This window comes from Phoca vitulina, unplaced genomic scaffold, assembly GCF_004348235.1.
Source record: "Phoca vitulina isolate PV1807 unplaced genomic scaffold, GSC_HSeal_1.0 scaffold50, whole genome shotgun sequence".
NCBI lineage: Eukaryota > Metazoa > Chordata > Mammalia > Carnivora > Phocidae > Phoca > Phoca vitulina.
Window position 1 is genome coordinate 264149 of NW_022589753.1, and position 12923 is coordinate 277071.

At 62.4% G+C, this 12923-nt stretch overlaps 1 protein-coding gene across 3 annotated transcripts; it reads left to right on the plus strand.

Annotated features, from left to right (window-relative positions):
- Positions 1 to 1754: 1754 nt before the first annotated feature.
- On the plus strand, positions 1755 to 12862 carry ZNF512B (zinc finger protein 512B). 3 transcript variants are annotated; one of them, XM_032387706.1, is made up of 18 exons: positions 1755 to 1788; positions 3790 to 3915; positions 4225 to 4367; positions 4734 to 4862; positions 4987 to 5681; positions 5764 to 5990; positions 6105 to 6176; positions 6274 to 6420; positions 6585 to 6709; positions 6781 to 6873; positions 7073 to 7171; positions 7255 to 7425; positions 7583 to 7777; positions 7989 to 8090; positions 8367 to 8429; positions 9002 to 9100; positions 9358 to 9605; positions 10020 to 12862. In XM_032387706.1, the coding sequence occupies exons 2-18, from the start codon at positions 3792 to 3794 to the stop codon at positions 10141 to 10143; spliced, it is 2856 nt and encodes a 951-aa protein (XP_032243597.1). In that variant the 5' UTR covers positions 1755 to 1788; positions 3790 to 3791; the 3' UTR covers positions 10144 to 12862. The 3 variants fall into 3 exon arrangements, with proteins under 3 accessions (XP_032243597.1, XP_032243599.1, XP_032243598.1); XM_032387708.1 differs by having other exon boundaries at positions 9358 to 9625; positions 10020 to 10111; XM_032387707.1 differs by having other exon boundaries at positions 9358 to 10113.
- Positions 12863 to 12923: the final 61 nt, after the last annotated feature.

A 12923-nucleotide genomic window follows, 5' to 3' on the forward strand; every position in this document is an offset into this window, starting at 1 on the left:
CCTTCACTTAAGCAGATCTGCAAAGACCTTTTTTTCCCAAATCAGGTCCCATTCATGGGTTCCAGGGATTTGATGTGGCAATCTTGGAGGGCCCCCGTTAAGCGCCCCACACAGGGTAATGCTCTAACATAAGAAACACACAGGTCAGGACACCCCCAACACGGGTACCCACACAGCAACCAGACACAGGGCAACACAGGGGCATAAACTGACCACCGGAGTGTGGACACACAGAGACACAAGGAGGCTAGTATCCAGACCCACAGTACACCCTGACACACAGTGACCCCTAACATACAGAAACACAGGGGCACAGCACACCACGTCCTGACATCCAGGCACGCTGTAGCCTGGACACGCAGCTGCTAAGACACAGGTGTCCCTCCAGCCACACACACCGTGCATCTAGTCCTCCAGATATTAACATGCAGACAGGCACCCTTTTCCCCTAGTACAGGACACACAGACATACCCTGACATCAGTCGTCCACACAGGACACAGCCCAGCACGTATGGTCACTCAGACACACACCTACCAATGGGCACTGATGTGTTACACACATGAACATGCAGACTTACATGGGGAAATACGACAAACTTGTCTGCATCTCATGCACTGACCCCTCCCCAAATCCTGCATGTCCTGCCCCCAGTGTGGGCTCCGTCAATAAGGGAAGGACAGGACCCTCCCTCTTCCTCCTGGGGTCACGTGGGCCTTTCTCTGGCTCTGATTTCCAAGGGAAGCTCTAACCCACTGAACCCTGCACAGAGGGCCCCCACCCCTCTCTCTGTGAGCACTTTGTGCCAGCCATTAGAGAAGCAGGTCCCAAGAATCCCTGTGAGGACAGGCAGACCCCAATCTGACCTCTTGTGCCCTGCCCCCAAGCAATGCACCCAACCTGTTCCAGGGTACACAGAAGTGTGAAGTGGGGAGAGGAGTAGGGGGTGGGGAAGGGTGCACCTTGTAACTGTTTCCCAACTAGTCCCTCTTCCCCTGCTTCATTTATTCCCAAGTCCTGGTAGGGTTGGTGCCCCATTCCCCCAGACCTCATACTGGGGTGCCCTCACAGGCCCGGGTTCTGGGGTACCGTGGAGCAAAGCACGGCTGGCCTAGAATCACCCCCACCCGAAGCAGACGGAGGCTGGTCCGATGGTCAGTAGCCCCAGCAGGGCCCACGGCCTCAAACCGCCCCAGCACTGCTAGGAGCCAGGCAATGATCTGAGTGTGGCCACAGACAGAGGTGGTCACGGGGCTCGTTGGAAGACACCCAGATCCCGCTCTGCAGGCGCAAGACTCCCTGGGGCCAGGAGTTCGACTCCCAGAGGATGGTGGTCTCCATGGGAGCACCCTCCCAGAGCCAGCACCTAGAGGCATCTCGTCGCTTGGATCCGCGTACCCTGGGCTTCGAGCAGTTCCCAGAGCCCCTACAGTGCCTCAGTTTACCCCATTGCCTGAAAAACGCCTCTTGCCCTAGGGGCGGCATAACTGGCCAATTTGCACCGGAGCCCTGGCCGACGGAGGCGACGAAGTCGGGAGCGGGGCAAGGGGGCCGGCCGGGCCGATGGGCCCCCTCCCCCCAACCCGTTCCTCCCCGTCGCGGAGCTGCTGCAGGAATACCGCGAGAGTTCGCCCCCTCCCCCCCACAGTAAAACTGTCAAAGGTGGGAGGGGCGGGAGCGCGCATGTGCGCAGCGCGGCGCGCAGTCTGCGCCGCCCGGACCCCGCGCCCCGCGCCCAGCGCCCCGGCCCCGGCCCCCGCCCCGGCCGCCGTCCCGCTGGGCGCCGCAGGTAAGCACCCGGCCGCGCCCCGGGCCGGACCCCGGAGCAGCCATCGCTCGGCCGCGTCCCCGACCCTGACCCCGCGCGCAGGTCGGGGGGGGTGGTGTGGGGGCCGGGCCCGGAGCCCCCCCCCCCCGCCCCCCCGCCGCCTCCGGCCCCCCCCCGCCCCCCCCCGCCCAGCGCCGCGCCCCGCGCCGGCGCCGCGCTCCTGCCTCCTCCTTCTCCAGAAAAAGTCGCCATTTTGGTTCACTGCCTTCGCCCCCCCCCGCCCCCCCCCCCCCCCCCCCCGGCGCCTGCAATAGGCCCCTTCGGGGCCAAGCCAGGGCCCCGCACCCCGGCCGCAGGTGGCAGGTGGGTGGCAAGGCCAGCCTCCAGGTGTGCATTCCGTGGCCAGCCTCATCCGTGCGCCCAGCCTTGGCTACCGTCCTGCCGCCAGGGTTGCTTGGGGCGCGCCCCCCCCCCCCCCCCCCCTGGCCCCCCCCCCGGCCCCCCCCCCGCCCCCCGGGCGGGGGGGGGCGCCCCCCCCCCCCCCCCGCGAGTGTCCCACCTCTGCGACCCTGCTGGGCCCTCAGGCAGGGTGGAATCTCTTTTCCTCCTGTTGTGCAAGTGACAGGTCCTGGATGGAAAGAGGGTGTCAGCCTCCTAGGGCAGCCCTGGCCCCAACCCCCCAGCTCTGAATTCTCCACCCAAGCTGGAGAGAGATTGGAAAGTGGGTTCTTGGCAGGCACCCACACCCCAGGCTGTTGGAGTCATCCTGGGGCTGGGGTGACTGATGCTGGCAGTCTCCTTTAGAAGTTTCCGCGTGAGGACTTCGGAGAAGTTTGTTTAGGCCCACGTAGACCCGTACCTCCCCCCAGGCTTAGGATACGGGCACCCCCTTGGCAGCGGGCAGTGACTGTCCTTACCTTTGACCTCAGCCTCTGGATCCCCTCTAGGCACTGCAGTCCCTCCACATTTCTTCTGATCTACGTTAGTTGGGAACTACCAGAAGAGGTGCCCCCTGCCCACACAACTGCCCCCAGCCCCCTTCCTGTGGCCTTGGGTGTCCCTGTGGGAGGATCCAGAGGGCTGAGCTCAGAGTCCCTGCCCCCAGCTCTCAGGGTCTGGGGTCCCCCAGCAGAACAGGCCTATGGAGACCCAGCCTTGGGCAGTGGGGTATTCCTTGTGGCCAGTGGCTGGTGGTCTCTGGAGGAGTGGTGCTGGTGGGCATGTAGGTGGGGGACAGAGAGGCTTTTGAGGGCGGAGGTGGGGAGGAGCTCAGCCAGGTAGAGGGTTGGCTGAGGGATTCCTGCTGGAGACAAGGCTGAGAAGAGGGTCAGATAGGATGGTTCAGCTGGCATGGGGACCAGAACCAGGTGCTTGTAGGGTGCTCAGTCCTTGATCAGCCGCCCATGTCCCCTGGGGAACTTGCTAAGTTGGGGAGTAGGCTAGGGGCCCTCAGTGCCCATCTTGGCCATCTTCCACCTGTGTCCTGGAGAGGAGGATCCAGGGATGCCCACCCAGGTAGGGTGGCATTGCCTTTGGTCTGGGTGGGGCTGTAGAGAAAGGTGTCCCAAGGTCCTGGGCCAGCACAGCCTGTGAGCTAGGGGCCATACTGGTGTCATGATAGGCCGCTGGGAGGGATGCTGTTGACCTCTTCCCTTCTGAACACTCCACCTCTCTAGGGCCGCCCCCCCAGCCCGGTAGCAGGTGTGATTCTTGGCACTCTTTGGGACTGTGTGTCTGGGGACAGAAGTCTGTGGGAGCTGATGAGGGTTTCAGGACAGGGTTAGATGCTTCCAAGATCATTGTGTCTCCTGTATAATGTGGGGGGACCTCATCTGGGCAGCCCCTCCCCTAAACCAGAAGCCTCCATCATCTATTTTCCCATGTGGCCAAATACATAGGCAGGTAGTCGCTCCTTTCCTGAGCCAGAGAGGGGCCTGTCGGGGGGTGGGGCTCAGGGCCAGCCCATTTCAAGTCCTGGCTCAGGCCTGGTAGGCCTCACAGGTCTGTCCACTTGCTGTGCAGAGATGACTGATCCCTTCTGCGTTGGAGGAGGCCGCCGGCTCCCAGGGTCCACCAAGAGTGGACCTGGGAAGGATGGAGGCCGGAATGAGGTCCGACTTCCTGTGCTGCACGACCCACCAAAGTTGGGTAAGAGAGGTCAGGCCAAGGTCAACTCCAGGCAATCATCGCAGGCAGCCAGTGCTGGGTGTGGGACTCCTCCCCAGCTCCCAGCTCCCCAGTGGTCCGGCTCCTGGGCTGCCTGGGCTCTTGAGAGCCTTCCCAGGGTGGGGGCAGCCTGGGGCCCTGGATTCTTGTCCTAGGCTGACCATAGTCTCCCATTCCCCATGCTTCACTATGGGGGAAGTGGGGCTTACTCCAGGCCTGACCAGCCCCCTGGGTGGCAGGCGAGGCCGTGGGAAGCAAAGCTTCTAAGTCTTGGCATATCATGTGTTGCAGGGATGCCGGTGGCCCGGGGTGGGCAGACAGTGCCCAGCCAGGCCCCACTCTGCTTTGACTCGGGAAGTCCAGCCAGTGACAGGACCGAAGGGAAGAAGAAGGGGCGTCCGAAAGCTGAGAACCAGGCCCTCCGAGACATTCCTGTGAGCTCCTTGAAGGCTGGGGTGGGACTCACACTGGGATCTGCCTGTCATGACCACTGCCCTGCCTTAGCTAGCTTGCCATACATCCAGCCCCAAGCCCTCCCAGCCTGTGTCAGAAGGTCGCTCCATGCTTTAAGGCTTCATGTTGTGGCCTGGGACCTAGTGGACCACGTCTGTGGGGCTTTAGAACAGGTCTAGTACACAGTCGCTGCTTGGAGCGGCCTGAGTCTTGCTGCAGTCCTGAGGTGCGGGGGTTCTTGCTGCCTGTCTGCCCTGCAGGCCTGGGGAGGGTGCTGAGTCTGGGGCTGGGCTTGGCAGAGGCCCAGCTGGCTGAGGGGTCAGCAGCCTCGCCTTTTCCATGCGCAGCTCTCCCTGATGAACCAGTGGAAAGACGAATTCAAGGCACACTCAAGGGTGAAGTGTCCAAACTCAGGGTGCTGGCTGGAATTCCCCAGCATCTACGGGCTCAAGTATCATTACCAGCGGTGTCAAGGGGTAAGGGGCGGTGGGGCAGGGAGGAGGAAGAGGCCTGGGGCCCACCCTGCCCCACCTGCCTGTGTAGGGTGTGTGTGGGCAGTGGCCTCAGGCTGTCCTCCCCATGTCTGCCCTTTCCCCTCAGGGCGCCATCCCAGAAAGGCTGACCTTTCCCTGCCCCTTCTGTGAGGCTGCCTTCACCTCCAAGACCCAGCTGGAGAAGCACCGCATTTGGAACCACATGGACCGACCCCTGCCTGCCCCCAAGCCTGGGCCAGTCAGCCGGCCGGTCACCATCAGCCGGCCCGTTGGGGTCAGCAAGCCCATCGGAGTGAGCAAACCTGTCACCATTGGCAAACCTGTGGGTGTCAGCAAACCCATCGGCATCAGCAAGCCAGTGACGGTCAGCAGGCCTGTGCCGGTCACCAAGGCTGTCACGGTCAGCAGGCCTGTGCCGGTCACCAAGGCTGTCACGGTCAGCAGGCCTGTGCCGGTCACCAAACCCATACCAGTCACCAGGTCTGTGCCGGTCACCAAACCTGTGCCAGTCACCAAGGCAGTGACTCTCAATAAGCCAGTGCCAGTCACCAAATCCGTGCCGGTTACCAAACCGGTGACCATCAACAAACCGGTGCCGATGACAAAGCTTGTGACAGTTACGAAACCCGTGCCAGTCACGAAGCCAGTGACGGTCAGCAGGCCCATTGTGGTCAGTAAGCCAGTGACGGTCAGCAGGCCCATTGCCATCAGCAGACACACACCACCTTGCAAAATGGTGCTGCTGACCAAGTCTGAGAACAAAGCTCCTCGTGCCACAGGGAGGAGCAGCGGTAAGAAAAGGTATGGGGTCTCCTTCTGGGTTGGAGGTGGTAACAGGGCCCAAAGTGGGCCCTCCTGCCCCTCACCTGCCTGCTCCCTGCAGGGCAGCGGACAGCCTGGATGCCTGCCCCATCCTGCCAAAGCAGGCGAGGCCGGAGAATGGGGAGTATGGCCCCTCCACCACGGGCCACAGCTCGGCCTTCCAGCTGAGCACAGACCCCAGCGGCAGCCCCCTCTCCCTGGGCAGCAGGCTCTTGGGGAGCAAGGAAGCACCGAGGGCCGCAGGCCCTGTGTCCGCACCTGAGGAGGGAGCGGAGCGCACAAAGCACAGTAAGAGGAGAGCGGGGGGGCAGTGGCTGGCGTGGGGTAGCTGTCCGCTGGCCCAGGCTTCCCGATGGTTATTTGACCAGAACCTCGGCCCCTGTCTTCTCTCCCCCGAGTCAGGAAGGAAACAGAAAACACCCAAGAAGTTTACAGGGGAGCAGCCGTCCATCTCAGGGACCTTCGGACTCAAAGGTAGGGCCCTGGCCAGTTGCGCATCTGGAGCTGGATGCACGCACGCGTGTGACTGCACTCTAGGCTCACAGCTGCCCTCCTGTGTGTGTGCACGCAGGCCTAGCCAAGGCAGAGGACAAATCCCGCGTGCACCGCGCCAAGAAGCAGGAGGGGCCGGGCCCCGAGGATGTGCGGAAGAAGGTGCTGGCTCCGGCTAGTACTGTCAGCAAGGAAGTGCCGGCCCCCACGGCCCACCCAGCTCCAGGTCGGGGGGCTGCCGGGAGGCGGGGCCCAGGACAGATCTCAACTCTGGGGCAGATCCTGGACCACAGGGACTGGGGGCTGAGCGTGGACCGTGGGTCCTGTGCTTGGCGTCCAGGGCGTCCGGGAGCCCCCACCAGTCCCTGAGGCCCTGGCCCTGCCCCACAGGTGGCCCTGAGGAGCAGTGGCAGCGGGCCATCCATGAACGGGGGGAGGCCGTCTGCCCCACCTGCAACGTGGTCACCCGAAAGACCCTCGTGGGGCTCAAGAAGCACATGGAAGTGTGTCAGAAGGTAAAGCTGTCCTGGGGTCCGGGTGGGGAGATGCTCAGAGTCAGCGTCTCACGGCCGGGACGTGTCTGCAGCTGCAGGACGCTCTCAAGTGTCAGCACTGTCGGAAACAGTTCAAATCGAAGGCCGGCCTCAACTATCACACGATGGCCGAACACAGCGCCAAGGTACGCCCTGACCCGCCCACCACTGGCCTCCTAGTCCGTCCCACCCCGCCCTCCCTGCCCTGCCCGCTGACCTTTCATCACCACATGGCAGCAGAGCGTAGTGGCTCCCATGCCTGACCTTGGACATCTGTGGCCCTGACCCTGGGCAGGGGCGGGGCCCTGTGGTGGTGGGGATCTTAAGGCTGGGCCTGCCCCCCAGCCCTCTGACGCTGAGGCCTCGGAGGGGAGTGAGCAGGAGGAGCGGGAGCGGCTGCGCAAGGTGCTGAAGCAGATGGGGAGGCTGCGCTGCCCCCAGGAGGTCAGTGGGACGGCAGGGTGTGGGGCACACGTGTGGGATGAGGCCCAGCCTCTTGCCGGCCACTTACCCAAGCCCGACCCCAGGGCTGCGGGGCCGCCTTCTCCAGCCTCATGGGCTACCAGTACCACCAGCGACGCTGTGGAAAGCCTCCGTGTGAGGTGGACAGCCCCTCCTTCCCCTGCACCCACTGTGGAAAGACCTACCGCTCCAAGGCTGGACACGATTACCACATGCGCTCGGAGCACACGGCCCCGGTGAGCAGCCCGTGGCCTGGGTCCTCCCTTCCTGGGGGCCGAGTGCATGAGGAATCGTGAGCCTGGGACCCTCCCTGCAAGGTACCTCTGTGTTTGCTACTCATGGCCCATATGCCCCATGGCTCCTGTGGGTCACTTCGGCCTCCCTGCTCTGCAGCCACCTGAGGAACCTGAGGACAAGCCCCCTGAAACTGAGGACCTGCTGGGAGTCGAGCGGACCCCCAGTGGCCGCATCCGCCGCACGTCAGCCCAGGTGGCCGTATTCCACCTGCAGGAGATTGCAGAGGACGAACTAGCTCGAGACTGGACCAAGCGGCGGGTGAAGGACGACCTGGTACCTGAGACTGCCCGGGTGAGGACGTGACTTAGCTCCGGGTCCCTTGTGACGGTCCTGCCCCTGTGACCTAGGCCATTGGCTGACTGTCCAGGTTCAAATTTGTGGAGGGCGCACTTGAGGTCCTTAGAGCAGTTGCGGGTATCTGGGCTCAGCCCTGGCCTGGCACTTGGGAGCTCCCCTTACGCAGGCCCACTGGGCTCACCCCGGTGTGCACCTGTTTTTACAGCTCAACTACACTCGGCCAGGCCTCCCCACGCTCAACCCCCAGCTGCTGGAGGCATGGAAGAATGAAGTCAAGGAGAAAGGCCATGTCAACTGCCCCAATGATGTGAGTTGGGGCAGGCTGGTGGGGTGGGTGTGGGGACACTGGGATTCAAGGACAAAGAGCTCAGGTATGGCCCTGGGTAGGGGGCCTCCAAGTGACCAGCTTACGTGTGATCCCTGGGCCCCTGCAGGGTCCTTAGATGGAGAGGTCCAGCCTGCCCATACCCCAAGATTCCTGGGGCCAAGCCCTGCACTCATATCCCCTGAGCAATGGGTGCGTGTATATTTGTTGGGAGCATCTGCTGGGAGGTCCTCTCTCATGGTTGTCTCCTGTCCCCAGTGCTGTGAAGCCATCTACTCCAGTGTGTCCGGTCTTAAGGCGCATCTTGCTAGCTGCAGCAAGGTCAGTCCCCAGGCCCTTTGTCAGGGTGGGGCGGGTGCTCGGCACTCCCAGCCAACCCCTAGAGGTCCCCACACGTTGTGTGTGTGACCCTACCCTACCCCCATGGGGCAGCCTCCTCCATAAGCGCAGGGACTGGCCAGGGCCCGGTGGCCAACCCTGCCCAGGGTACTCCAGCCCTATCCGTGAGTCAGTCAGCCCCAAGTTGTTCTGCCCACAGGGGCTCCTTGTCTGTGTGGGTGTAAGCAGGCACATTGACCTGGGCTTGGGGTGAGGGCCCTCAGGAAAAGGCTGCAACCCTTCCCCGGCAACCTGCCTCTTCCCATCCTCTCTGTGTCCCTTACCTTCCCATAGTGGGGGCAACTCCAAGGTCCTGCCACAGAGAAGCCTCATGGGTTCCGGAAGCCCACCTGTTGAGCACCCAGCCAGATGAGCTGTGGCTGCCCCAACCAGAGGTTGGGCACACAGATGCAGGCAGAGAGGCAGGTGCCCTGGTTGGAGCTGGTGCTTCAGGTCTTCCAAGGGGTGGGGGTGGGGTCCAACCTCTGGGGGCCAGCCCGCCCTATGCCTTGCAGGGAGACCACCTGGTGGGGAAGTATTGTTGTCTGCTGTGTCCGAAGGAGTTCAGCTCTGAGAGTGGCGTCAAATATCACATCCTCAAGACCCATGCAGAGGTGGGATGGGCTGAGCGCCCTGCTGGGCCTGGGCGGGAGGGAGGGGGGGGGGGGGGGGGGGGGGTGATGCTTGTATGGCCTTGGAGTGAGCAGCCAAAGTTGAGAGATCTGCTGGTTTCCCTTCAGCGGGGCTTCTGGCTTCCCTGGAGGAGCAGAGAAGCTTGGGTGCCGCTCAGCCACCTTAGCGCAGTGGCCTGCCTAGCCCCAGTGCCCAGCACCTCCTGCCCCAGGGTCTGCATTGTGTATTTTCTTTCCAGAACTGGTTTCGTACTTCGGCAGACCCACTTCCCAAACACAGGAGCCAGGACTCACTGGCGCCCAAGAAGGAGGAGAAGAAGAGTCTGGCGGGCGGAAAGAAGCGAGGCCGAAAGCCCAAGGAGCGGACCCCTGAGGAGCCCGCGCCCAAGATGCCCCCCCGTCGGGACGACTGGCCCCCAGGAGGCAGAGACAAGGGGGCCCGGGGCTCCACTGGCCGGAAGATGGGAGCCAGCAAGGCCCCTGAGAAGTGAGCGTGGTGGCTGGCAGGTGGGTGGGGCCTGGCCCCCACACTGGACACCAGGTCCACTCTGTTGAGGGCGGGGGGAGCTAGCTCCAGCACCTTCTGCTCTCCAGTTCTCCATCCCCCACCCCTGCCTGTTCATCTGTCCAGTGGAGGCAGCCAGCCCCTCTCCTACCTGAAGGTGGCCCCCCCCCCGGTGCAGGCTGTGGAGGGCACACAGGGCTGGGGGTCCCTTGGGGGAGGGCCTGTGGCAGTAACAGACGCGCAATAGTGTGCAGGGACATTCACGGGCCTGGCAGAGTCGGGGGCCCCGGGTGGGCAGGAGGAGGGTCTGCAGCTTAGGCCTCAGGGCCACGGGGCGGTGTAGGGCAGGCAGAGGGCCTTCACCGTGTGAGCTCCATGCCCCGTCTGCTTTCTCAGGCCCAAGGCTTGGGGGTCCTTGGTGACCCATGGTTCTGGGCTGATGAGGGCACCTGAGCAGCCTCACCTCTCCACCCGACACTGGACCCCAGCACCCCCAGCTACCTCCCAGGACAGACCCTGAGTCTGACTGCTACCGTGCTGACCTGACAGCCTGCCCCACCATGGCCTCCCTTGTCCTTCCGCCTCTGGGTCCTCTGCTTCTGTTCTCTACCTCTCCAGGCCTGCCCTCCCCTGCCTGTGCAACCCTTGCTGTGCTTGGGCCCCTGCCCCACTGGCCCCTGTCCGTCATGGTGGGTGGACTCTCTGCCATCCCATCTCCATGGGTGCTCCCTGCCTGGGGCGAGGGGAGGGTTCTGGTCTGACCTGCAGGGCTGCAGGAGCAGGGGTGAGGGGGCCACGGTGGAGCACAGCTTTGCCTCCAATCTCCAGCTTCACTAATGCCACTGGTCTAGGTTGGGGCAGTCCAATGGGTTAGAGATGGGCCAATCCAGGCTCTGGGGTCAGCCTGGGGCCCACAGGCATGTGGGGTGGGGAACCGGGGCCCAGCCCTGAGGAGTAATCCCTGTGGGAATCAGCCTTCTGTCTGCTGGTCTGGGTTGGCTCGTAGCTAGGCTCCCATGGGAGTCCCCATCCCCCTTTTTTTTACCTGCCCTTTTGTTTCTGGTTGTGTGGTCTTTTGATATGAGAGCTAAAGGCCAGGGAGGGAGCTTGGCCAAGGTCACATTGTGTTGGTGGCAGCTCTGCAGCTCTGTGTTGGGCCCCAAAGGGGATGGCTAGGTCTGCAGGTTGACTAGGGTTCAGGCTGGAGTTCAGGGCACCCAGAGGAGGTGGCCACACTGCCTCTGGTCTCCTCCCTGGGCCCCACCTTCCAACTTTGGCAGTGTAGGGAGGAGGAGGATCCTCAGAGCCCCTGGGTTTGGACAGAGGCTGTTTCCCACTGGGGGGTGGGGGTGGGCTGAGGGCTCGGTCTTGCCGATCCTGGACGATGTGAATTTTGATATTTGCCCGTGTGCGTGTGTCTCCTGGGTGTAGTGGATGCCAGTCTTGTTGCTGTGACAAGTAACAACCTTTTTTTTATTCTGTTTTTTATACAAAAACACAACAATCTGACATTTTGGTGCTAAGGGTTTCCTGGTGCCGACGGTGGATCTGGGGACTGAGAGGGTGTCTCTCCCCTGCTCAGGGAGGCAATGCTGACTGGGCACCTCTCTGCCCCCCCACCCCCAGCTCCCGTCCTCATCTAGTCCCAGGAGAGGAGAGGCTCCCAGTCGGGCTCAGCTCTCCTGGCTCTGCAGTAAGGAGACAGGTTCCAGGGGGGCCTCTGGGGCACGTCGTGCTGCCTGTCTCCAGCTTCTTCCTTTGGCCAAAAGGCACTGACTTGGGCAATCCTGGCCTGATGTGGTAGGGAGGGGGTGTAGAGACATGGGCTACCCCCAGTCACACACACCTTGATTTGATCAAAGTGTAGAGGCATGGGCAGATGGGTGTGACCCAGTGTCAAAGGTCAAGGGAGGGCAGTGTGGGCAGGGCTTTGGACTGCATGGGCAGAAGAGTTTTCTTTTCCGTGTTCTGGGTGTCACTATGGTGTACAGCTGGTGGGGGCAGAGGTGGGGGCAGGCAGCCACTTCAGGGGCAGCCTTGGGCAGGGCTGGCAGGAGCCCTAGGTGCATTTTGTCCTTGTCACCAGTGGCTGGAGGAGGTTGGACCTCAACACCTCTGCTGGGGACGGCCGTCCGCCCCAGCCTCTCAGGTACTTGGCCCTTGGGGAGTGGGGGGCTGGTTTTTTGCTGGGGGGTGAGTTTCCAGGTCGCCCCCTGAAGTCCACAGATGGTCCCTGGTTTGGGAACCCCGCCGAGATGTGTGGGAAGAGGTGGGGTCCTGGGTAACTTGATGTTTAGCACTTTAACCCCCTTCTTTGTCTTTAAAGTGGGTGTGGGGAGCTGCTGCCAAACGTGGCTGTTGGGTCGGACCCCTCTCTCCCTTCTTCCTTTCCTGCTTTCCATGCTCTGGTGAGTGGCAGTGGTGAGCTGGTCGGCAGAGCCCTCCTCCAAAGGGGGCAGAGCCCTGGGGGGCTCAGCAGGATCTGCCCATCTCCCACTCTGGTGGGCGTTCAGCCAGGTAACCACCTGGCCTTGATTGACACCTTCAATGAGAGGGACTGGCGTGGCAGACCCCCCGGGGCATGATGGGCACGGACCCTGCCCAAGACCCAAGCCCAGGGCACAATGCCAGGTCCCTTTCTGAAGATCTACCTCTGGCCCAGCCCACCCCCTCCCCTCCCCTGCCCTGAGAACAGGAAAGGGCCGACTCAAGGGGCTGACACTTCACACAAAAATAGGGTGCACTTTATTTGCTTGTGTAAAGGCAGATGAGGGTGCATCCTGGTGTGACCAATGGCCCTCCCAGCCGTAGCCCCCATCCTGTCCTTCCGGTTCAGAAGGGAGAGAACGGGTGCACCCTGATCTGCGGAGGGCAGGGCTGTCCCGGTGTGTCCAGTTCGGTGGGCCCCAGGTGGCTTGCCCTGGAGGGCTGGGGTTCGGGGGCCTGGCCAGCACCTCTGGCCCGGCAACCACACATCCTGTGCTTTGGGTTTCTTGGTTTGGGTTTTTTAATGCCAGTTCTCCGTACATAAGTGCATTTTGAAAGAGAGGTTCCAGCTATCACTTGTAACCATATATATACATATATATTCTATCTACAAAGTGTTTATTTGCAAGATGTTTTGACGGTGAGCTCGGGCCCTGCCCACCTTGTGACCATCTGTCCCCGGTCCTCGTCCCCGCCTCCCCGGCCCACAGTGGCGTGGGGGTGGGCCATCAACTGTATGTATTAAATATGACTGTATCAAATAAATGTTTATTGATTTTTTTCCAGGGGCTTTGTGCGGCTGAGTTTGTGGTA